Source organism: Pipistrellus kuhlii, unplaced genomic scaffold (assembly GCF_014108245.1).
Source record: "Pipistrellus kuhlii isolate mPipKuh1 unplaced genomic scaffold, mPipKuh1.p scaffold_m20_p_42, whole genome shotgun sequence".
Classification (NCBI taxonomy): Eukaryota; Metazoa; Chordata; class Mammalia; order Chiroptera; family Vespertilionidae; genus Pipistrellus; species Pipistrellus kuhlii.
In genome coordinates this window covers 2,134,804-2,160,947 of record NW_023425543.1, presented here as the reverse complement: position 1 = coordinate 2,160,947, position 26,144 = coordinate 2,134,804, and the positions used below count along the sequence as shown (strand labels likewise).

Genomic DNA, 26,144 nt, shown 5'->3' with positions numbered 1-26,144 from the left:
AGCACCCTACTCCAAGCCTATGGTGACGCACTGAAGATGCCAGAGCACTATGCCAGTTCAATTCGAAGCAAATAGCAGGCATCTCAGTGAGAGGGACACACAGAAACTCAAATGGATCCTCAGAAGAGTGAGTCATCAGGAACCGTGTTACTGGAGCGTCTTGTGCTCTGGAGATTTTTTGAGCAGATGCTGCTGCCCTCTAGTGGCTAACGCAAAAAGTTTCAGCCCGCACCGAGGCCAAGTGCCCGCTGCATTCTTAACCGCCCCTTTCAGAAACCACAGCCGGCATGCTGGAAACGGAGAGGGCCTTTTTCCTGCTCATGTGGGAAAGAAGAAGCTGTTTTTCCTTACAGAGCGAAGTCTCTGTTCCTGAAGGGGAAGGGAAGGAGGTTTGATCCTCACAGGATGCCAAGTGGGGGCATCCACTAATGGGACCCGAAGGGGCCATGGCCAGCCCACACCCCAATAAGCCCACCGTGTGTAGAACCTCAAGTGCTCCTTGAACAAAACCCTGCCTGTGGGTGGGCTCTGTAATGTAATAATTTCCGAGCAATGGGCCAAAATCCAATTTCTGAAAGAAGCTCTAGAAAAGTCTTTTAAATACACACACACACACACACACACACACTGAGTGGCCAGATTATGATGATCTCTGAGCGCATAATCATCTGGCCACTCAGTGTATATCCTATAGAATAAAAGGCTAATATGCAAATGGTCCCCTTGACCAAGAATTCAACCAGCAGGCAGGCCGGCCAACCGCCCATGTCCCCTCCCCCTGGCCAGGCTGGCCGGACCCCACCCATGCACAAATTCATGCACTGGGCCTCTAATATATATAAGTATGTATTTTTAAAATTCTTTTATTTTAATACACATACACTGAGTGGCCAGATTATTATGTGTTCAGAGATCATAATAATCTGGCCATTCAGTGTATATATATTTATATGTGTGTGTGGGTGTGTGTGGGTGTACAAATGGCTATTTAAGTAGGACTGAACTTTTCACATTGGGCTGAGGGATACCACCCTCCCCCCCACCATGTACGAATTTTGTTCACTGGGCCTCTAGTATATTCATTGGAATGACCATCTTTCAGTGACGCTGGCCAGAGGTAGCTGGGTTGCTCCCTCACAGCACCCAGTGGTCTCACGCCACCTGGTGTTCAGAGAAGGTACTCCCAGGTGAAGCAAACGCCAGGATTTTGCAAACTAAAAAAGATGGAGAGTGACCTTTCGATATAACTAAACCTGAACAAAACAATACATCTGTGAGACTCAAAGAGAAATCCAAGCGGACCCTAATAAAATATGGATTGCATTTTAGTGCACGATTAAAACGTGGCAATCGAATCACTGGGGAAATTAAATAGCCATTTGGTTAAAAAAAAAAAGTAAAACGAAGTCCCCATGCTGGGCCGGAAATCAAAATAAACTCGAGCAGATCAAAGCGATTAATGAAAACCATCAAACCACACAGAAAAGAGAATAAACACGGGGCTAATGTGCCTCTCTCTCGAGACACACAACGCCTTTCTAGGTACAAAAATAAACTCTTTATAATAGGATGTAAGACTCAAAAAGATTTTAGCAACAAAAAAAAATGTATAAACAAACTTATTGTATAACTAGAGGCCCAGTGCACAAATTCGTGCACAGGTGGGGTCCCTCGGCCTGGCTGGTGACCAGGGTTATGGGAGTTTGGCTGGCCAAAGGGAGGGGTCACGGGAGGTTGTCAGCCAGGGGGAGGGGCTGCAGGAGGTTGGCTACAGGAGCACACTGACCACCAGAAGGCAGCTCCTGGGTTGAGTGTCTGCCCCCCTGGTGGTCAGTGCGCATCATAGCGACCGGCTGTTCAGTCATAATGATCACTTAGGCTTTTATATATATAGATTACCATGTGACCCCACACACATCCTCACAAATCCCACAAGTACACACACACACACACACCAGGTGAGTCCTCACAGTCATTGCTACCTGGTATCAGAGCTGGTATTCACACCTGGGTGGTCTGTGTCCAGCATCTATGACCCTTACCTGCTTTCCATTGTTCCCTGACCAAATGATTTCGAGGACCAAGGCCTGCAGACGGCATGTTCCCCACCCCTGGTCTAAACCAAATAGGAAAATTATTATTTTTTTTTCCTTCCTGTTCATGTATTCCTCTTGGAATGTTCTAGAAACAACGCTCAACTTTCTACCTGTGCCGCGAATGGAGAAGGAGAGCAGGTTGCTGAAAGCATGGGTCACGAACCTTCATCGCCTAAAACTCACACCGACCCTCAACCTTCCCGCCTACAGCCAGCTGATGTTGCTGGCCCTGGTCATGTTACCCTGAACTAACTCCTGCCCAAGAACTTTGCTTTCCCTTCTGCAATACTGCAGTGTGGCCACCAGAGGGCGCCAGCAACCCAGTCTTCTAGAATTTAAGGGGAGTTAAGCATCTTTCCCAGAACAAGAGGCCTGGAGAACAGGGCTGCTGGCACTAGCACTACCAGCTCTAAGACACAGTCCCAGCGACCAATAGGGTAAGGTCAATCATCCTGTGAGGTCAAGGATTTGGGGGCAGGAAGCGGGGGGCAGGGCTCAGAGGGCATTGCGATCTACGTGCACGTTGGATAACTTTATAATAAGGGTTATTCACATCTTTCTCGCCGATAATTGAAGTAGGACAAGAACGGAACACTTTCTTGGGCATCAAGCTGTTACAGTAAGTTCAGTTCCATTCAAACAACTGTATATGGTGATGATTATCATTATTGCTAGAAGCCCAGTGCGCGAGATTGCACAGCCCCGCCCACCCATGCTGGTCTTTGGTCATTTTGGCATTAGGGCCACGGGCTTTTATATATATATATATAATATATAGATTATTCCTAATTTGCTACTAACAAAGAATAAGAAGGTTCTCGGTATGATTACGTCATTTGCTGCAAACACCTTGGCTTCCGGGGAGGCTTAGAGATGAGGTTCTGTGTGTTGCAAACCATGCTGAGATAGAAAGGGTCGGCCGCCCGGCCGGCTACCGGTGCGGCTCAGTGGTTGAGCGTCAACCTATGCACCAGAAGGTCACGGTTCGATTCCCGGTCAGGGCACCTGTCTGGGGTTACAGTCTCGATCCCCAGTAGGGGGCAGTGTGGGAGGCAGCAGATCCATGATTCTCTCTCATCGTTGATGTTTCTCTCTCTCTCTCTCTCCCTCTCCTTTCCCCTCTGAAGTCAATTAAAAAAAATAAAAATAAATAAAAGGGTTTGCTATCCACATGGACACCAGGGTGGAGAGCAAGGCTACAGAGTGCGAGGCGGAGTGGGCCTTACCACAGCGGTCCCGGATGACCAGATTCCGGCCCTCCTTCAGGTGGATGGTGAGGAGGTAGGCGAAGGGGCTGGGCAGGTTGCTCAGGCCGTCGCTGGCTTCCCCGATGGTCTGCACGGGGGGAGAGGTAAGGTCAGTGGTCAGGGGAGAGAATTTCCGAAACCCTCCTAATTATAACATGGGGAAATGGACACTCCAACGGCCAGTCTTTAAGACCGAGCTCCCTCTGGGCTCCCAGCGCGGCTCAGTGGTTCAGCATCGACCTAGGAGCCAGGAGGTCACGGTTCGATTCCCGGTCAGGGCACAAGCCTGGGTTGCGGGCTAGATCCCCAGTGTGGGGCGTGCAGGAGGCAGCCGGTCCATGATTCTCTCTCATCATTGATGTTTCTCTCTCTCTTACTCTCTCTGAAATCAATAGAGATATATTTTTAAAAAAAGGAAATCATTTCAGTACATAACCACTCAGCTGCCAACCCACTGAGCCAGCCCGTCCATCGGACACACGGCCCTCGTCTGCGTCCACATGGGACAGTGTCTCTGTCTGGTGCCCTTCTGTCTTTCCCCGACCCCACAATGGCGTCTCTTCTGCTTCCCCTCACAGTCTCACCTCCCCACGACGCTGTCCACTCCCTTCTGTGGGAGTGAATGCATCAACCCGTACAGGCCCTCAAGTTCAAGGCAAGTCTAGTTTTGAATATACTTATTCAGTGGATGCCATTCACGTTTGGGACTTGAGTTCTGCCCTAGTCCCCATGTCTGCCATTGCAAAGAGAAAAGGGCAGGAGCAATAACTGATTGTTCACTGACTTGATCTTCAACTTCATCGACCCTGCGGCTAAGTCACCCTGGACGGTCCTCTCTGGGAAGTGTTCCCGTCCCTGTTTCACAGCACTTTGAAAATGGCCTTGTCTCCTGCTCTGCGGCACCCGATTTCATAGCTTCTCTGTATTTTTAGAAGGATCTATGCCAGGCTCCCAGATCAATACGCACTGAATTAATATCTCCCGGCTATCACTGCTTAAGGCCTTTGTCAGTGGATACGGGTGAGCATTCTTTAAATAAAGAAACCAGGCAAAGCGATGCAGATCCGGGACACGGAATAGGAAACACTTAGAATGGGGACTTGCCGTGTTTATCGGTTTTAAAGGGCTGTCACTCACAGGCTGTTCTTCAAACTGGTGGGACGTCATAGACACGCTCAGATCGCCACTGCCACAGAGCTTCTGAAAATAAAAGGAAAAGATAACCCTGCTTTAAAAAATAAAAAAAGCAAACGAATATCAACCCACCCTAACCGGTGTGGCTCAGTGGATAGAGCATCAGCCTGCGGACTGAAGGGTCCCGGGTTCGATTCCAGTCAAGGGCGTGTACCTTGGTTGCGGGCACATCCCCAGTGCGGGGTGTGCAGGAGGCAGCTGATGGATGTTTCTCTCTCATCGATGTTTCTGACTCTCTCTCCCTCTCCCTTCTTCTCTGTAAAAAGTCAATAAAAAATATATTTATTTTTTTTTTAAAAAGAATATTAACCTACAAGGAAGTCCTGTTCCAGGTCTTTCCCTCAGGGAACCTGCCATTTGCGTGCCCGGTTTCAGGTGTGTGGGTTCCCTCCACGCATGGCAGGTCCAGAGTGAGTCAGTGCGGTCCCTCTGGCTGCGACCTCTGCCATCTTAGTCAGTGATCGGAGCACAGATAAGGCCCGATCCGCCTCCCACTGGCCCTCCCCACCCCCGGTTTGTCATCTGTGGCCACGCTTCCTCCCGGGTCCCTCCCCGTGGGCCTGTCTGGCCCCCCTGCCATCAGCGGGAGCGGGCAGCTCAGGAGCCCGAGAACCAGGCTTGCTAAGTAGGCAGAAAACATTTCAAAATGGGATGGGAAAGACCTTCCTCAGACCAGACCCTCTTGGGCCCAGCACCTCTACAACCAAAAAGTGGAAACGCATGTTGTTGTTGTTGTTGTTTTTAAAATATATTTTTATTGATTTCAGAGAGGAAGAGAGCCAGGGAGAGAGAGAAACATCCATGATGAGAGAGAACCATGGGTCGGCTGCCTTCTGCATGATCCCCACTGGGGATTGAGCTCACAACCCGGGCATGTGCCCTGACCGGGAATCAAACCGTGACCTCCTGGTTCCTAGGTCCTGGACGCTCAATCACTGAGGCCCGAGGGCTGGGCAGTTCCTTTCTTAAATGCTGTATCTCAGAAGCGGTCCTTCCTGGCTGGCTATTCTGTTAAAAACTGAACGCCTCCACCCCCCGCGCTCCCAATCTCCTTTCCTGCATGGTTTTTCCTCCATTAAATCGATTGTTCTGCCCTGGCCGGTGTGGCTCAGTGGATAGAGCGTCGGCCTACTGACTGAAGGGTCCCAGGTTCGATTCCGGTCAAGGGCATGTACCTTGGTTGTGGGCACATCCCCAGTAGGGGGTGTGCAGGAGGCAGCTGATGGATGTTTCTCTCTCATCAATGTTTCTTATACGCCGTATTTTCCGGCGTATAAGACGACCCCCTAATTTTTACAGTGAAAACATAGGTTTAGGCCTATATTCGCTGTATAAGACCACCCCCCACTTCCGAGGCAACACCAGTTCTTTTTTTAATAGACCGCCTCTCTGACTCAGCCAATCCGAGCAGGCTTTTTATGCCATGCAAATTATACGTGTTCTGTACCCGAAGCTACAGTGTTCTAGTGAAAAGCCTGCTCAGTGGGGGGTAGTCTTATACAGCGAATATAGGCCTAAACCTGTTTTAACTGTAAAATTAGGGGGGTCGTCTTATACGCTGGAAAATACAGTAACTCTCTCGCCCTCTCCCTTCCTCTCTGTAAAATAATAATAATAATAATAATAATAATAATAATAATAATAAAATTGATTGCTCTGCAAATATCTACAGCCTGCCCCCCGTTCAAAATAGAACCTTCAGGAAGAAGTGGATTTTTGTCAGGACCAGCACATAGTAGGTACTTACCATCCGGGAAGGAGGGAGGGAGGGAGGGAGGGGAGCAGAAAAACAGAGGCCAGGTCCTCTGAGCGGGGGGTGGGGGGCATGGGATGTGGTTGACACGCCTGGGGCAGGAACCCGGTGGGGGGGAGCAATGATTTCTGAGCTGGAACAGAAATAGCCACAGAGCACGTGGCCGGTGTGGGGAGCGGCTGGCGCTGGTCTTCATTCCGAGGGCGGCAGGCTGTCTCCGCTCTGCGGTTTGTCATTGTGCGTCTCTGTGGTCGCCAAACTGAAGCTCTGTGGTTGCCGAGCAGCTTCTAGAAATATCCCACTAGGGCTCTCTTCTCAGCCGCTCAGCTCGTCCTCAGAAGCCAGCGCCCAGGCTGGTGGTTTCAAACCCCGACTGCCAAGCAGAGCGTTAGGGGAGGGCGTGCACGGGGGGAGATCGCATGGGGAGGATGGTTCCTGATTATTAGTTATTGATCGTGATGAAGTGCACGTTCCAACACTATCATTATCCCTGCTTTTATTTATTTTTTGAAGTTTTTACTGCCAAAACCGGTGTGGCTCAGTGGCTAGAGCGTCGGCCTGCGGACTGAAAGGTCCCAGGTTCGATTCCAGTCAAGGGCATGTACCTGGGTTGCGGGCACATCCCCAGTGGGGGGGGGGGGAGGTGCAAGAGGCAGCTGATCGATGATTCTCTCTCTTCAATGTTTCTAACTCTCTATCCCTCTCTCTTCCTCTCTATAAAGAATCAATAAAATATATTTTTTTAAAGGGAAAAAATGACTTTTTACTGATTTTAGAGAAAGAGGAGGTAGGGAGAGAGAAAGAGCGAGAGACAGAATCATCCATGATGAGAAACATTATTGACTGGCTGCCTCCTGCAGGCCCTCCACACCCCCACACCCCCAAACTGGGGGTCAGCCCGCAACCTGAGCAAGTGCCCGGACCAGGAATCCAACCGGCGACCTAGGCAATGGTGTAAAGAGAGAGAGAGGGGGACAGACACACACACACTTGGCAATTTTAGAGAAAAAGTTATGCTCTTTCTTTCTTTGCTAGGAGATGGATAAAAGGAAAACTCATCCAATAGGCCTTTTAAAGCCTTAAAGTGTCCGAGAAAGGGTTTTCGTAATGGTCTCAAAGTACACAGAGGTCAACCCGAAAACTGATGGGGACACTTGGTGCGATCGATACGCCGCTCCATCCACGCTAACCACGGAGATAGTTCCTAATCCGGTCCTCCAAGGGCACTCGCTGAGATGAAAAAGAGGGAGGAGGCAGCAGATAATGGTGCGGTTAAGGCCTGGGGCCTGGGATGGGGGTGGGGGTGGGGGCGGGCCAGGAGCGGTCAATGGGGAGAAAGGGGACATATGTAATACTTCCACCAAGAAAGATAAACTTTATAAATAAGCAAATACAAAAATAGATAAATAAATTGATTAAATTAAAAATAAAAATAGCCTGGCTGGCACGGCTCTGTAGTTGAGCATCGACTTGTGAAGCCCAGGAGGTCAGGGTTCGATTCCCGGTCAGGGCACATGCCCGGATCTCAGGCTCCAAGCCCAGTAGGGGGCGTGCAGGAGGCAGCTGATCCATGATTCTCTCTCATCATGAATGCTTCTCTCTCTCTCTCTCCCTCTCCCTTCCTCTCAGAAACCAATAAAAATATTTTTTTTAATTAAATGAATATAGCCCTAACCGGTCTGGCTCAGTGCACGGAGCGTCGGCCTGCGAACTGAAAGGTCCCAGGTTCGATTCCGATCAAGGGCATGTACCTTGGTTGCGGGCACATCCCTGGTGGGGGGGGGGCGGGGGGCGTGCAGGAGGCAGCTGATTGATGTTTCTCTCTCAAGGGCACATGTGTCAAACACAAGGCCCGCGGGCCAAATCCGTCCCGCCAGGCCTTGCAATGTGGCCCGCACCGCGCTGTCATCACTGCACTCCGCTGCGTTTCCATCACAATGACAGTTTATGACTGTTCAGTAAACCATTCAGCCCGCGATTTAGGCTGGATTTTAGATTTTGGCCCCTTCTCTGATTGAGTTCGACACCCCTACTCAAGGGTGTTTCTGACTCTCTATCCCTCTCTCTTTCTCTCTGCAGAAAAAAATCAATATTAATAAACAACAACAATAAAAATGAAATAAAACTTGAATAAATGTAAATACAGAAGAAGACAGAAAGCACAGGGACGGGGGTGCCGGCTGGGGCCTCACCTCGGGCTCCTCCGGAGCATCCTCCCCCGGGGGCGCCTTCGGCGGCAGCAGGTCGCGGAGGCCGGCGGCTGGCGAGGCGTAGGTCTCCTCGGGGTCCGTGTCTGCCGCCTGCAGGTGGCCTGCCTCTTCCTGGCTCCAGTCCAGCTCCTCTTCCGACTGCTTCAAGGAGCCGCTGCAGCTCCCGGGCGCGATCCCGGCCGTGGACAGGCTGCTGGGCACGGAGGTGTAGGACGACTGGGCCCCGGAGTACGGCCCGCCCTCCGGGGCCAAGGCCTGGGCCTCCAGGAGGTCGGGGACTGAGAGGCTGAGGCGGCGGTCGAGGTGATGATGATGATGCGGCTCCCGGGAGCCCAGGGGTTTGTCCGGGTGCTTCTTTGCCTTCCTCTTGCTCAGGTTGAGCAGCAGAGGCCTGGTCCGCTGTTTGAAGGAGCCCCAGACGGAGGGTTTATCCAGATCCATGGCTGCATGAAGACCCTCGAAAGAGACGGCCGCCCGTGGGAAGCTCAGCGGCTCCTGGAAAACAGAACGGGAGGAGAAGGGACGTGAATCGTCTCTGTGGCGTCAGGGCCCAGGAAAGGGGGAAAGGTGACTCGGAAAGTGTACCCTTTCCGGGAAGGGATCGAGATGGAAGCATGTGATTGGTCACATCCACAGAGATCGGGAAAAGCTTAGAGAACTGGATTCTTAAAAGATTTTTTTTTTTTAAATTGAAGAAGTTATGGAAAAGTTAAAGCAATGAATGAAATGATTAGGTTGAAACACACACACGTAAATGCTTCCTAGGAAGATGGCTTATTTCACTCAGCATAACGCCCTCCGGGTTCCTACATGCTGTTGTAAATGGAAGCAATTCCTTCTTTCTTCACGGGTATATAATATTCCACCATATATACATGGGAAGGCAAGAGCAGGCTTACAGTTGTGAGTATGCAAAACACAGAGTTAATTCTTCTATTACTATTTATTAAGCATTGTATTCTTTTCCATACCAACAAGTGTAAACCTACTTTTCCCACCCAGAATGGGTAACACATTTTCTTTATCCATTCATCCCAGGATGGACGTTTTAGGTTGTTCCTGCATCTGGGCTGCTGTGAATAAAGCTGCAGTGGACAAGGGCGTGCAGATATCACTTTGAGATACTGAGCTCATATCCTTTGGATAAAAACTCAGAAAAGGGGGAGCTGGATTATAAGGTATATACACACTGAGTCGCCAGATTTTTATGTGTTCAGGGATCATAATAATATTGCCATTCATGCACCGGGCCATATATGAGGCCTGGTGCATGAACTGGTGCATGGGGGTGGGGTCTGGCCAGCCTGGCCAGAGGGAGGGGACATGGGCAGTTGGCCGGCCTGCCTGCTGCTCGAACTCCTGGTCAATGGGATCATTTTCATATTAGCCTTTTATTATATAGAATATACACTGAGTGGGCCAGTTTATTATGCATTCAGAGATCATCATAATCTGGTCACTGTGTGTATACTTTTAATTATTTATTTATTTATTTATTTTAATCTCACCTGAGGATATTTTTAGAGAGAGTGGAAAGCTAGAGGGAAAGACAAAAAGAAATATTGATGTGAAAGAAACACATGGATTGGTTGCCTCCTGTATAAACCCCAGGAGGAACCCGCAATCGAGGTACATGCCCTTGACCGGAATCGAACCTGGGACCCCTCAGTCCGCAGGCCGACGCTCCATCCACTGAGCCACACCGGCACAGCTCACAGTTAATTCTGCAGCTGCTGGGCTCTGGGCATGCCAACTCATTGAAAATGAAAGACTATGTTGATTAGATCCATGATCTTCATCTTCCTCCTTGTCCTATCCGCAAAGAAAGGAGGACAGGTTCTGAGACATAGCCATGACGTTGAGTTGACAGAACTCCGTGAGGAGAATGAGACAGAGGGAGGTGCCCGGATTGAGCCCAGCCCCCCTGGAGAGCAAGCACGAGGGCCGTCCGCTCAGGCGTCCCGTGTAGAAGGCTATTCTGGGCTCGGTGCTGGCTTCTTTGTGTTCGGGAAGTTCAAGTGGAAAGGCCGAGCTGGCAGTGGGGCCCGTGACAGCGGCGCTAAGAGGGAGGCCGGGTCTATCAGAGACAGACTTGGCAGAGACGGAGGCGTGGGAATACCGAGAGGAGCATAAAACTGTAAAGACGGGAATGAATGAGCCTGAAGGAACTCCAGCCCGGCACAGTCTGCTCAAGTAGGAACAGCGTGCAAAGGAGACTAAAAAAAAATTTAAAGCCGAGACCGGTTTGGCTCAATGGATAGAGCGTCGGCTTGGGGACTGAAGGGACCCGGGTTCGATTCCGGTCAAGGGCATGTGCCTTGGTTGCGGGCATATCCCCAGTGGGGGGTGTGCAAGAGGCAGCTGATCGATGACTCTCTCTCATCGATGTTTCTAACTCTCTATCTCTCTCTCTTCCTCTCTGTACAAAATCAATAAAATATATATTTAAAAAAAAAAAAAAATTTAAAATAACTACAACAGCCCTGACCGGTGTGGCTCAATGGATAGAGCGTCGGCCTGCGGACTCAAGGGTCCCGGGTTCGACTCCGGTCAAGGGCATGGACCTTGGTTGCGGGCACATCCCCAGTGGGGAGGGTGCAGGAGGCAGCGGATGGATGTTTCTCTCTCGTGGATGTTTCTGACTCTCTATCCCTCTCCCTTCCTCTCTAAAAAAAAAAAAAATCAATAAAGTATATTTAAAAAACAACAATAACTATAACAGCTGGGGAGCGGGTGTCATCTTGACACATCAAAGCCGGAAGGGAGGAAGGGCGTTCTGTGAAGGAAGTGGTCAAGGACATCACACGTTTGCAGGTTCGCTGCCATCAGTCCTGAGCCCACCGGTGAGGTGCAACAGAGACGACTGGCGATCGTGGTGGGATCTGTTTGGGGGGCTTTAGGGGGTAGGAGATCTGACTGAAATCGGTCCAAAAGGGAAGCGGGGGAAAGGAAGACATGGAGGCCACAGGTTAGATGACTTTCTGACAGCTGGACTAGAAGAGAAGATGGACATAGGTGGTCATGGTGAGGGGACGATCATGGTTAGAGTTAGGCAGATGCCATACTCTGGATGCTAACGGCACAAGCTTCTGGATGCTAACGGCACAGTGCTCAATTAGTAACTGTTTGACTGGCCCGGCCGGTGTGGCTCAGTGGTAGAGCATCAACCTATGAACCAGGAGGTCACGGTTCAATTCACAGCACATGCCCGGGCTGGGGGTTCGATCCCGAGTGTGGGGCGTGCAGGAGGCAGCCGATCCATGATTCTATCTCTCCCTCTCTCTCCCTCTCCCTTCCTCTCTGACATCAATAAAAATATATTTAAAAAATAAAAAATAGAGTACAGATCAGCATATCAGGCATCTGAACATCAAGAGATCCCGTGAAACAGCCAGAAAAAAAAAAACAAAAACGGTTGCTCTAAAAATAGCAGGCACACCTCCTAAGCAATTGCTTTTATCTCTGAGAGACTGAGGATCAGGCCTTGCTTTTTCGGGACTCGTTTGAACTCCGGCTAAACTGAGAGTTCATCTCTCCCTAACGGCCTACTACCTGTTTCCCCGAAAATAAGACAGTGTCTTATATTAATTTTTTTCTCCCAAAGTTGCGCTAGGTCTTATTTTCAGGGGATGTCTTGTCTTTCCATGCGCTAGGTCTTATTTTCGGAGGATGTCTTATTTTCGGGGAAACAGGGTAGTTTAACCTGCCCTCCCCTCCACCTTTTCCTACTGGAGAACTTGGCCACTTTATTATTTTCCTCACCTTCTGGGTGGAGAGTTATTTTTTTGGTGGTAGTGGTAAATAAAAGCAAAATAAAAAGGCAAGTTGAATATGGATAACTCAGTTGCTTACTATTGTGGACTGATGGGCCAAACTCTGCCTTAAATACATGTATATAAGTAAAGATTCAGCCCCAGCCGAAACCGGTGTGGCTCAATGGATAGAGCGTCGGCCTGGGAACTGAAAGGTCCCGGGTTCGATCCAGGACAAGGGCACGTACCTTGGTTGCGGGCACATCCCCAGTGGGGGGTGTGCAGGAGGCAGCTGATGGATGTTTCTCTCTCATTGATGTTTCTAGCTCTCTATCCCTCTCTCTCCCTCTCTGTAAAAAAAAAATCAATAAAATATATTTAATAAATAAATAAATGGGACATTTAAACACTGCATCTTGCCCCTTTCCCAGTTCATTTTTATTGAGATACTACAAACCATGAGCAGGCCGGGAGAGGGCCAGCACACCACGGGATTTGCATAGAAAATACTGGAACTTCCATGCCGACTGACCTACTGCGTCCTTTTATTTCCCCTTTGTGTGTGTGTGTGTGTGTGTGTGTGTGTGTATGTGTGTGTGTCTGTTTAATAATATATGTAATATCGGTACCACAGCACAGGTGCATAATTCATAAGGAAATAATGTACACTCCCGTTGGGTGTGCCCGCTGACTGGCTGCATTATGACAGAAAGAATGGGGGCCATTTCAAAAGCGCTTGGCCCATTCACCCCTTTAATCTGCTGGAAATATAACCCCAACCTGCAATCCTCAGAAAAGATCACGTGTTTCCCTGCAGGCAAATGCCTATTTTCAGAACCACGTCTCTCCTTTCAGAGAGAAGTATCGGGAATGAATAGAATACCCGCCAGACAAGCCCAAATAGACAAGATGCTTGTTTTTAGAAAGAAAAAAAAAAAGTTCAAGTGTGATTTAAACAGGGTTTTCGGTAAATACTGCCGTCACCTCCCCCCAGAGGGTGGGGAGCATTCATTTCAACAATGATCTCATTTGTCTCGAGTTTTCTCTTAACATCTACAAATTGCAGGATGGTGCTTCCCTCAAGCGCTTTCATTCAATTTGCATTTTCAACAGCAAACACACAGGACATCTGTGCACACGCCCAGGTGAGGAGGCAAAGGTAGGAAAATAAAATAAAATAAAAAGATTTGCATCTCCTTTGAGAGCTGAGTCACTCATAATTAGAGCTTTACTCACACTCACACCATTAAAACGAACCCATGGTCAAAACCGGTGTGGCTCAGTGGGTAGAGCGTCAGCCTGCGGACTGAACGGTCCCAGGTTCAATCTGGGTCAAGGGCATGGACCATGGTTGCGGGCACATCCCCAGAAGGGGGTGTGCAAGAGGCAGCTGATGGATGTTTCTCTCTCATTGATGTTTCTAACTCTCTATCCCTCTGCCTTCCTCTCTGTAAAAAAATCAATAAAATATATATTAAAAAATAAAAAATAAATAAAACAAACCCATGTATCTGCTGATCGGAAGCCGTGATTTAGCTGTGACATCATAAATAACACCCGGGGAATGGAAGCGCTGAGGGGAGCACAGCACCAGGAAAGGTCAATATGCAGAAATGACCATAAATATCCCTCCAATGGCCATGTTTCCAGAAACAAAAGGACTTTCCCTTTTTGGTGCTCCCGGCTCACCGTAGTTATGCCACCCACGGCTGCAGGTGCGAAACCTACAGGAGATAAGGTTGAGTTGGGCCCCGTCTATCACCAACTGGGCGAGTTCCTCTTCTGAATGAACTCTCAGGGTTGGCTTTCCCCTGCCAAGGTTGGAACAGGGTCAAGGGCACAGGCCTGGGTGGCGGGCTGGACCCCACTGGGGGTGTGCAGGAGGCAGGTGGTCCAGGATTCTCTCTCATCATGGATGTTTCTCCCTCTCCCTTCCTCTCTGAAACCAATAATAATAAAATAAAATAAACTATTAAAAAAAAAACAAATAAACACAGGAAAAAAACTCAAAAGACACACCTTTTGGATGACATTGGAATCATGGGTGCATTGGACTTGAAAGGAGCACAGAATAGTACAAAGGTTAATGTATGCGTGCATATAAGCATAAGCAATGGACGCAAGACAGTGGGGGGTGAGGGCAGGTATGGGAGTGGGGTGGGGGTGGGGGGGTAATGGGGAGGGATATGGACACATGTAATACCTTAATCCGTAATAATTAAATAAATAAATAAATAAAAAGATTAAAATATAATAAGAAAACAGATAATAATTTAATAAAAAAAATAAAAATGCAAAAAAAAAATAAATAAAATAAAAGTTAGCATGACATATAAAATAAAATAAAACCAGTGTCTTCACCAATAAAAAAAAAACAATACTAATAATAACAAGAAAAAAAATGGGATTTAGATATCCATGAAGCAATGAGAAAGGAACCACATGAGCATCTGAATGCTAGGAAGAAAGCATCCGTTGTCAGCGATCTGCAACAGAGGCATCCAAAGCTCTCTGTCACATCCCCCCCTCTCTCCCCCCGACACCCCCACCTGCGCTGCCCCAGTCTGTGCGCACACGTGCCACCCTGATTCTGCACTCTGAAGCGGGAGCTACTGAAGGGGAAAGGAAACTGTTCTTCCGACCGTGAAGAACCGGGTTCCAAGCACATGTTTGATTTCAACCCTCCCGTGAGCTAAAACACCGGATTTTCTTTCTTTTCTTTTCTTTCTTTCTTTCTTTCTTTTTCTTTTTTTTTTTTTAAGCTGCTGAACAAAAACACGTTCGTTTTCCATCCTGGGATGTTAATGGTCACAACTGTACGAATGTGGCGAATAAATGACATGACCTTATTGCAAAGGTTTCAACGGGAAGCTGCGAAAAGCAAACAATATAGATGGGTGGTTGAATAATAGTAATAAAAGAAAAGAAAAAAGGATTCGTCATGGACGGTCCCGGTTCTGTCTCCTGCTTCAATATTAGCACAGGGACCAGCTCTTGTTCTTGGCTCGCCCTGCCAGCCTCCCCGCCAGCTCGGGGGGTGCTTGAGAGAACGGAGGAAATGTCAGCGGAAGCTACCTGTTTGGACAGGCCTACGTGGCTGACAGCAACTTCCGGGCAGGCCTCCTGCAAAGTTCAACACGCTCAGCCACGTCGGAGAAAGTGCTCGCAAACACAGCAGCAGCGGGGGGAAGGAAGGGGGAACCCTGAGGCCGCAGGGGGCAGGGAATGGCTCCAGAGATGGAGAGACTTCTATGTTCCAGCAACGGCCAAGAAGATTCCAGAAAGACATGTCCCGGAGGCCAGGACGTGCAGACACATGTTACGGGACAGACTGTGTTACCAACTGGCCACGTGGGAGGATAAGGGGGCCTCCGGCGCCTCTGGGCTCTGACTGGTTCCAGGGGGGACCGCAGGAGGCTGAAGAGCTGGCCCCAGTAATCATTTCCAGACTACAGAGCTAATTTTATTTATTTTTTTTAATCTTTACCCGAGGATATTTTTCCATTGATTTTTAGAGCGAGTGGAAGGGAGGGGGAGAGAGAGAAAGAGAGAAACATCAATGTGAGAGAGACACATCAACTGGCTGCCTCCCACAGGAGCCCAGGATCAAGCCTGCAACCGAGGAATGTGCCCTTGACTGGAATCGAACCCGGGACCCTTCAGTCCACTGAGCCAAACTGGATAGGGTAAATTTTGTAAAATATTTTACATTGGGCACACACTTCTATATACACTGAGTGGCCAGATTATTATTTATTATGATCTCTGAACGCATAATAATCTACACACACACACACACACACACACACACACACACACACACCGGGGCATGCATTTGTGCACGAGTGGGATCCAGCCAGCCTGGCCAGGGGGAGGGGACATGGGCGGTTGGCCAGCCTGCCTGCTGGTCGAACTCCTGGTGGAGGGGACAATTTGCATATTAGCCTTTTATTCTATAGGATATACCCTGAGTGGCCAGATGATGATGATGCGTTCAGAGATCATCATCATCTGGCCACTCTGTGTATATAAAAGGCTAATATGCAAAGTGTCCCCGCAGGAGTCAGCCAGGAGATGGAGAGTTCTATGGCTTGCTATGATGTGTGCAGACCACAGGGCTGGGGAGGAACAAAGGAAGGCCCCGGCCGGCAGCCAGGAGGCCCCCATTGGCTCTGATCGCCAGCCAGGCCTGGGGACCCTCCCCGTGCACCAATTTCGTGCACCGGGCCTCTAATATACCAATACTGTTGGCGGTTGTCATTCAGGCAATGGTGTGCTTTCCCCATCTATTACCTAAGTCTGCAGGCTCAACCCCACCTCTTTCGTCATGCTAAAAATAGTTCCCCAACCACCACAAAAAGAAGAAGAAGAATTACACAAGAATTATTTTTGTTTGTTTGCTTCTGGTTTGGTTTGGGGTGTTTTGTTTGCTTTTCTGTTTTGTGCACTGTCACCTGGGAGCCCGGTTGGACTCGGACACGGTCACGGCCACACAAATAGGTTGAGTCCTTTCTTTTTAATTTCCCTGATCAGTCTGCAGGTGAGTGTTCTCATGAATACGCCTGTTTATTAGCTGCCTTTCGAGAGACAGAGTGGAAATAGTCTATCCTAAACTTTCAGTTCCTCCGAAACAACCACCCAGCAATTATACACGGAGTGGCCCGATGATCTCTGAACGCATAATAATCTGGCCACTCAGTGCGTATCCTATATAATAAAAGGTAATATGCAACATATAATAAAAGGCTAATATGAAACTCCCCATTGACCAGGAGTTTCACCAGCAGGCAGGCCGGCCAACCACCCATGTCCCCTCCCCCTGGGCCAGGCTGGCTGGACCCCACCCATGCACAAATTCATGCACCGGGCCTCTAATACACACATACACACACACACACACACACACACACACACACACACACGAAGTGGCCAGATTATTATGCGTTCAGAGGTCATAATAACATGGGCTACTCAGTGTATATAAGAGAATAGGATTAATTTACGATGAACATAAATGACAAGGGAGTGTTTCTAATAAAAGACAAAAGAAATGAAGAGGATGGATGGCAAGCATTTGACCTTGTGACAGTGATATGGGCTCAGATTCTGAAAAGCAGGCTTTGGCCGAGTACTCAAGCAGTGTTTCCCAAACGTTTGACACAGGTGTCCCCCTTCTATCATTTTCGTGACACTGAGGACCCCTCGTCCTCATGAGAACGCAGAATGAGGCGCAGCTAAGCACGGTGCAGTGCATATCCCCACCAAACTCTTCCCGTACCCCTGGGGGTCCGCGTACCACACTTTGGGAAACACTGGATTAGAGAGAGCATCATCCCCATGCACCAAGGTTGTGGGTTCAATCCCCAGTCAGGCCACATAGAAGCAACCAATGAGAAATCAACCAAAGGACTTGTAGGCATGCATATGAGCATAACCAATGGACACGGACCCTGGGGCGCCGGGGGCTTGTCCTGGGGGGTGGGAGTGGCTGGGGAGGGGTCGATAGAGGGAAAAGAAGCCATATATAATATTATAAAAAGAAGCCAATAATATATATAATACAAAAAAAAAAGGAGTTAAAAAAAATGCAACCAATAAACGCATCCTCAAGTGGGACAAGTGTCTATCTCTCTCTCTAAAATCAATCAATCAATCAAAAACGTCAACAATTCTGAAAACCAGCTTTCCACCAGCCGGCCTTGGCTGGCCTGCGGTGTTTGCCTCTGCACGCTAAGGGCTGCCTCCCACACCCCAGCTGGGCTGTCAGAGGCAGACAGGCCAGAGGGAGTGGCCATTCCTCCCCACCCACAAGCATGAGCGGATGTAAACCTTCTTTCCCTCCTCCCTCCGCCCCCCTTCCCCTAGTCCCTCCGCTGCCTGGCTGGGAGCATCGTCCACATGTCCCAGGCGACCTGCTTCTCACCTGGCCCTCTCCTGAGAGTCCGCAACCTTCAATTGTGGATATTATTCAATCCATGGCCTCATTCCATTGTCATGCCAGCTGAATTAGTCAACTGGTTGATAGTCCATTTTTCAGGGACCATCCAAGACCAGTTCCCCCGGATCCCTGTATGGCCAACCCCTTTCTGGGCGGCAGACCCTTAGCCCAGCCAACTGTCCACCCACCCCCTCTCCCGTGGGGTCATCCGGCCATTGCTACCAAACTAAAACTCTTCCTTAAAAAAAATAATTTTTTTTATTGATTTCAAAGAGGAGGGGAAAGGAAGAGAGAGAGAGAGACAGAAACATCAGTGATGAGAGAGAATCAGTGATCAATCAGTGACCAACGCTTCGTGATGGGGATGGAGCCCGCAACCCAGGCATGTGCCCTGACCGGGAATCCAACCGTGACCTCCTGGTTCATAGTTCGATGCTCACCACTGAGCCACCCTGGCCGGGCTCTGGTAACTTCTTAACTCCTCTCCCGCCGACACATCTGACCCAGAAACCCAAATCACTGCCCAGCTCGTGATTCCCTGGTCGAAGGATCAAGTCCATCTGGTTACACCGTATTTGCTCCGGTGCCTAACAGGTACCTCCTGGCACAGCCAGGCCAGCGACTAATGACCCCGTGAGTGAGGGACAGCACTGACGAGACAGCTGGTACTCTCAGCATTAAACTCTGCCCCCGGCCATACGCTCAAATGAATGTTTGCCTACACATTTGTCAACTGAGGCAGAAGACAGGGTCACCTGATTTTCACCCCCAAAGACTCACCTCTATGCTTGTAGCCACAGCTCTATTCTCTTCCTCAGGCTCTCTGACATGATTGCGGCTACTCTGTGATAAATGTACAGACGTGGGGATGATAACTATTTTCTTTTTCTTTTTTTTTTAATATATTTTATTGATTTTTTTTTTTTTTTTTTTTTTTTTTTTTTTTTTTTACAGAGAGGAAGAGAGAGTGATAGAGAGTTAGAAACATCGACGAGAGAGAATCATCGACCAGCTGCCTCTTGCACACCCCCAACTGGGGATGTGCCCGCAACCAAGGCACATGCCCTTGACCGGAATCGAACCCGGGACCCTTCAGTCCTCAGGCCGATGCTCTATCCACTGAGCCACACTGGTTTCGGCAGGATGATAACTATTTCTTTCAGAAAAAAATAAATGACTGAGAATGCAAGTCACAGTTCTTCTAGGCTCTTTCAAAACACACTTTCACGGCCCTGGCTGGTGTGGCTCAGTGGATAGAGCGCCGGCCTGTGGACTGAAGGATCCCCAGTTCCATTCTGGTCAAGGGCCACAGGCCCAGGTTGCGGGCTCGATCCCCAGTGGGGGGCGTGCAGGAGGCAGCCGACCCATGATTCTCTCTCATCACAGATGTTTTTCTCTCCCTCTCCCTTCCTCTCTGAGATCAATAAAAATAAGAAATATTTTTAAAAATGCGTACACCTTCACCTTCAAGTGCCCTGTGCCCTGGGAGGGGGTGAAGGCATGGCATTCTGAAACGAGGCCATGGGCCACAGCCAACCACTGGGAAACCCCGGGCAGCCCATGGTCATACAGGGAGGGCCACTCACTGTGGTGCAACGAGCTGTATGCAATCGTGCCCGCTGCTTGTGAAACTTGGAAGATTTGCAGGCGGGAGGAAATGACAGAACGCCCTTCCCCTCGGAGATCCCGGCAGTGTGTCCCTAAAGGAAAGTATGCGAACCCCAAAAAGTGAGCAAGTGACGGAGCCAGCTTGGTTCCCCATTCCATCAGCCTCAGGCCTGCCTTCCAGACCTCGGCCCAAGTTCCAACACAGGACCAGTGCCCGGGGGAGGCTGCCTGCCGGAGAGGGCCCAGCCGGCCTGAATCCAGGATTCTTACAGCCCTGGCACCTGGGACACGCCCCTTCCCGTCTCTGTGCCTCAGTTTCCCCACGTGGAATTGAAGGTGACCAGAGATAACGATTAAAAGAGCTAATAATCGCCGAAGCCGGTTTGGCTCAGAAGATAGAGCTTCAGACTGCGGACTGAAGGGTCCCAGGTTCGATTCCGGTCAAGGGCATGTACCTTGGTTGCGGGCACATCCCCAGGAGGAGGTGTGCAAGAGGCAGCTGATCAATGGTTCTCTCTCATCGATGTTTCTAACTCTCTATCTTTCTCTCTTCCTCTCTGTAAAAAATCAATAAACTACATTAAAAAAATAATAATAATAAAAATAAAAGAGCTATCGATAATAATCCTTAGCACAATGCCCGGCCACGCCCACGGAATGCCAGGGACAGGAATGTAAATGATAACTCTTATCGCCATCATGACCGGTTAGCCCAGTAGTCATCTTCTTCCCTCCCTGCCCTCTCCACCGGGGGAGGGGCCGAGGTTCCCGTGGGCTATAGCCACAGAACCATCTGGAAGGAAGGCCTCTGGGACAACTCAGGTCGCCCACGCGCAGAGTTTCCGACCCGGGGCTGGGGTGGGGCCGAGGACATACATTTCCAACCGGGTAACCTCAGGCGTGTGGGTGCTGGGGTTCGGGAGGCACACTGGGAAACAAGGAGGGCCTCACTGCACCCGTGGTCGGGGTAGGGGTAGCTCCAATGCCCAGGGCCCTTCACACACCCGGGGGCTCTCCAAACACTGCACGGTGCTCAGGGCAACCAGCTCTGTGAGCCCGGCCAGTGTGGCTCAGTGGTTGAGCCTTGAGCTATGATCCTGGAGGTCAGGGTTCGATTCCCGCTCAGGGCATATGCCCTTATTGCGGGCTCCATCCCCAGTAGGGGGGGCGTGCAGGAGGCAGCCGATCCATGATTCTCTCTCATCATGGATGTTTTTCTCTCCCCCTCTCCTTCCCTCTCTGAAATAAATAAAAATAAATAAAAATAAATAAATAAAATAATAAAATAAGCCGGAACCGGTGTGGCTCAATGGGTAGAGCGTCGGCCTGCGGGCTGAAGGGTCCCGGGTTCGATTCCGGTCAAGGGCATGTACCTTGGTTGCGGGCACATCCCCGGTGGGGGGGTGTGCGGGAGGCAGCTGATCGATGTTTCTAACTCTCTATCCCTCTCCCTTCCTCTCTGTAAAAAAAATCAATAAAATAAATCTATATTTAAAAAAATCAATAATATATTTAAAATAATAATAATAAAATAAAATAAAGCAGCTCCGTGAGACCAGAAAAAATTAATAACATATATTAAAAAAATTAATAAGATATATATTAAAAATAATAATAATAAAATAAAATAATAAAATAAAGCAGCTCCGTGAGACCAGGCAATGGGGACTCGGGGGACTCAGTGCCTGGGACACAGGGGACCCTCCACCAAAGGTGACGGGGAGCCCAAGGCACCCCTGGAGAGCCAGCCACCTGGGGACCAGCCCGGGGGCCTTGTCTCAGAACTGCTGGCTGGACAGGAAGTGCCCCAGGGCCCATGTCCCTCCGCCCCAGCTAGCAGTCCCCTCTGTGAGCAATGGGCCCTGAGTCCTCTGCCTCCAGGCACCTGTCACTCTTGCAAGGGGGTGGAGCCTGGCTTCCAGCTTCTCCTAGGCACAGGCTGGGCCCACTCCCCACCCCCACCCCCACCCCTACCCAGGCCAAGAGCCTTGGGGGCAGGGGAAGCGCAGCTGCAGTCAGGAAGCCCTCTTGGTAAGCATTTCTAGTAAATCGCCCACAAAGATCTCACAGACGGAGCCCTCCCGCGATCTGTCATCTCTTTCTCTTTCTGCAGAGGATTCCCGGTCATCACTAATTTTGTAGTGTTTTTTCCCAGGAGAGGATGAAAGCCTTAAATGTGTGATTTACCTTAAACGCATTTTTTTTTCCCCTTCCATTCCAGTTTCCACTCAAGGTTATTTCGTATTAGTTTCGGGTGTCTGCCACTGAGGGCTCCCAAAACCCGGGCCCATCCGGTTCACACCCCTCCTCTGTGGCTTGTTGAGTTTTCTCCAGTTCGTCACTCACCCTGCCCTCCAATGACAGCATCTTTTTTTTAAATTGATTTTTCACAGAGAGGGAGAGAGAGGGGTAGAGAGCTAGAAACGTGGATGAGAGAGAATCATCGATCAGCTGCCTCCTGCACACCTCCTACTGGGGATGCGCCCGCAACCAAGGTACATGCCCTTGACGGGAATCGAACCTGGGACCTTTCAGTCCGCAGGCCGACGCTCTATTAACTGAGCCAAACCGGTTTCGGCAATGACAGCATCTTAACCAAGCCAGCATACCTTTTTTTCTTTCCTACCATATATTATATATATATATTTTTTTAATTGACTTCAGAGAGGAAGGGAGAGAGAGAGAGAAACATCAGTGCTGACAGAGAATCATGGATCGGCTGCCTCTTGCACACCCCCCATTGGGAATGGAACCCAGGACCCTTCATTCTGCAGGCTGACACTGTATCCACCGAGCCACACCAGCTAGGGCCCAATCACACCTTTATAAACACCTTCCTTCCAGGCAGGATTTCAAAAGCTTCTAAAGGAGAGTTCAAGGTGTGTTATCAAGGTCACGGCCAAAAGCAAGATCCAGGCAGGACAGCCTTGTCTGATTCTCCCAACACAGGCATAAAAATTTGCTTGGACAAGAACCACTTTCTTCAACTCCTGCTGCTAATCCTATAAAATTAAGAGCTAATATGCTAATTAGACCATCAGCAGAACCACCTGCCAAACCCCATTATAAACATTTTGAGCATTGGGCCTCTAGTTTAAATGTAAAATCCCTCAAATTTTATCAGCGATGATGATATGGAAGGGTCTAAGAAGCAGGAGATATTAAAATGCTAAGCCCTATTTTCATATTCATCCCATACAATACAGCCCTTTCAGCTGGAAAATCGCTTTTGGGGTGTACATGCACGTAAAGAAATTGTGGGTTGTTACAGACTAAATCAGGGATCTTAGGATTTCTTTCCAAGTAAGTTTAGCAGTCTAGCTTTCCAGAGATAGATTTAATGGAAAATGGCTACATCCTTTCGTATTAGCTGTCGTTATCAATATCTGATTCTAGATTTTTACGCAAACCCAAATGTTCTTTCCTCTATTCACCCGGAAGCTATGGAAAAAAATCAAGGTGAATTATGTAAAGTCAAGCTGATTTATATAACTTACCTAAACTTATAACTTGTATATATAAACTTATAACTTGTATATGTTTATGTTAGTTATATATAAATATACATGATGTAAAATCAAGTTGATTTATATAGAGCATCTACACAGTGCAAATTTACAGATATGATATAAGTCAGGCTGAATCAGATCAAGCACACGGATAATATGAAAATCCACTGTGACTTCAATGCATGATACACAAGGAATACATATGTGAGGGCCTTGAAAACAGGTGAAGGAAGACACAGAATACATCTTCTGATTAAAAACAGCTATCCTTCTTGCCCCAGACTGGTGATGCTTTCACTTCAGGAATAGAATAAAAATTTAAAAAGTGCTCATTTTATTCATGAAGTTAAACTTTAACTCCCAGCGTGTGGACAGGTGGCGAAGGTAAATGTAAATTCTCCCTGCCATGCCATCTGCCAGATGTGCCATCCAAAGCAGCATGGCACAGAGAAGAGGCACGGGTCCCACAATCAGAAATACCCACAGTCCATGCCCAGGTCTGCCAGTTACCCGGGACCAAGGGCCTGCCTCTTTCCTGCCTCGGTTTCCCTTCTGTACAGGGAGAGTGAGAATATCTACCTTGCCGAAACTGGTTTGGCTCAGTGGATAGAGCGTCAGCCTGCGGACTGAAAGGTCCCAGGTTCGATTCCGGTCAAGGGCATGTACCTTGGTTTTGGGCACATCCCCAGTAGGGGGTGTGCAGGAGGCAGCTGATCGATGATTCTCTCTGGTCAATGTTTCTAACTCTATCCCTCTCTCTTCCTCTCTGTAAAAAAATCAATAAAATATATTAAAAATAATAATAATAATAATACCTACCTTGCCTATTTCATGCAACAGAAATAAAGGGCCTCATTTGGGCCCTGGGCAAAGAGGGTCGATGCTTTAAACCACATGTGTCAAACACAAGGCCCGCGGGCCAAATCCGTCCCGCCAGGCCTTGCAATGTGGCCCGCACCGCGCTGTCATCACTGCACTCCGCTGCGTTTCCATCACAATGACAGTTTATGACTGTTCAGTAAACCATTCGGCCCGCGATTTAGGCTGGATTTTAGATTTTGGCCCCTTCTCTGATTGAGTTCGACACCCCTACTTTAAACCTTATGTGAGGGTGGTTTGGATCCTCCCTGTCCCTTTGAATGCCAGGCCTGACCATGACCTTCTTAGCTGTACTTCTCCCTGCCTCTCAAGACTTATGACCTTCGATTCTTGCAACGTCCAAGAAGCAGAGGCTCAGCGAGCCCTTCCTAGGTCTCTCTTCACCTCCACCTGTGCGGAAGGAGTGCCCTGACCCACCCCTTTGTGTCAACATCCTCCTGGCTGGCTCAGAGGCCCCCCCTCCTCCCCCTGCCCCCCAACACACGCACAACAAATATTTGTTCAATGGAAAGGCTGCTGGCCCAGGTGGGAAATGCACGCAAGTGGAAACCACACTCCCCGGCCCTGTAGGCGACTCCGGATGCCCCCGAGGCAGGTCCTCTGAGCTGTCCGGCCCCTGGACCTGCCCTCTCTCCGCAGAGGTCACCTCCGAGAGCAATCAGGGAAGCATCTGGCCGCAGCTGGAACCCTCACACCTGGCTCGCAGGTTCCAACCCGCTTTGGAGAAATACCCTTTGCACAAGCCACCCGCGCGCTATTTGCCTAACAAATAGCCAGTCTGCCTGGGCACTCACTGCGGAAGCAATTGCCTCAGCTTAACCACCATCGCTTCTTTTTTTTCCCCCTTTCTCTTTTCTTTATTTATTTTTTTAAATATTTTTTATTGATTTTTTTTACAGAGAGGAAGAGAGAGGGATAGAGAGTTAGAAACATTGACCAACTGCTTCTTGCACGCCCCCCCCACTGGGGATGTGCCCCCAACCAAGGTCCATGCCCTTGACCGGAATCGAACCCGGGACCCTTCAGTCCTCAAGCCGACGCTCTATCCACTGAGCCTCACCGATTTTGGCCCATTTTCTCTTACTAATGTGACTAATCTTTGGAGTCCCCAAAGGCAAGGCTTTCTGCTCTGGAGGCGCTGAGCCAAGGTCTGGGGGGGTGGGAGGGGGAGACCGGAGTGGCATCCCCGCATCGGATACCCCCCCACCCAAGCGCGGGGCTGACCTCTGGAGGGTCCCCTCGGTGCAGGTGCAGGTGGAGGTGGAGGTGGCGATGGCTCCCCCGCAGCCGCCGGAGCCCCGATGTGTCCCCTCCAGCGCAGGGCAGGTGCCCGCTGCCCGCCGCGTGCGCTCCGGGCACCCGCGCCCGGGTCCCCGCCACCCGCGCTCCGCACCGCCCGGCCGGAGCCTGCAACTCCCCGGCGGGGGATCCCCGAGCCCCTGCCCGGTCCCCGCGCCCCCCCCTGGGGCGGAGAGGGGCGGCCAGCCCGCAGGAGGGAGCTGGGGGGACCCCGTGCCCAGGTGAGCCGCGCCCCACCCCGCCCTCACCTGTCCGGGTCCGGGTCCGGGATCGGGGTCCGGGCCGCGTCCCGGCTGCACCGGGGGCTCCGTGCGCCCCTCGCGTGCCCGGGGCCTGCGCCGCCGTGGCCTCCCAGGTCCGGACGCGGCGGGGCGGGGGCACCGCCGGGGCCGCCCCGCTTCTCCGGGCCCCGCGGGCAGCCCCGCCTCCGGGGAGGAGGCGCCGCGTCACCTTCGCTCCAGCTCCAGCGGCTGCAGGATGCGCCAGGCTGGGTTGGGGCGCTCCTGGGGCGCAGGGGGGAGGGTGATGGCAGCCCCGCAGCCTGGGCTGGCTCCTGGGGAAGGAAGGTGTGCCCGAAGGGAAGGGCCCAGACAGGGGACTGCAGTTCCCTGGCGCTGTAGTTCAAAGGCGGGCGAGGGGGCAGGTGCGGTTTGCAGGCT

General features: G+C 50.0%; 1 protein-coding gene across 1 annotated transcript in view; it reads right to left on the bottom strand.

Annotated features, from left to right (window-relative positions):
* Positions 1-25,754, bottom strand: part of MCTP2 (multiple C2 and transmembrane domain containing 2) — a 105,120-nt gene extending 79,366 nt beyond the window's left edge. The window contains exons 1-4 of the mRNA XM_036411842.2: positions 25,734-25,754; positions 8,483-8,995; positions 4,481-4,543; positions 3,323-3,431 (exon numbers count right to left, since the gene is read on the bottom strand). Of these exons, the coding sequence (XP_036267735.1) occupies positions 3,323-3,431; positions 4,481-4,543; positions 8,483-8,941 (631 nt within the window). The 5' untranslated portion in view covers positions 8,942-8,995; positions 25,734-25,754. The remainder of the gene's footprint in view (positions 1-3,322; positions 3,432-4,480; positions 4,544-8,482; positions 8,996-25,733) is intronic.
* Between the last annotated feature and the right edge of the window lie 390 nt (positions 25,755-26,144).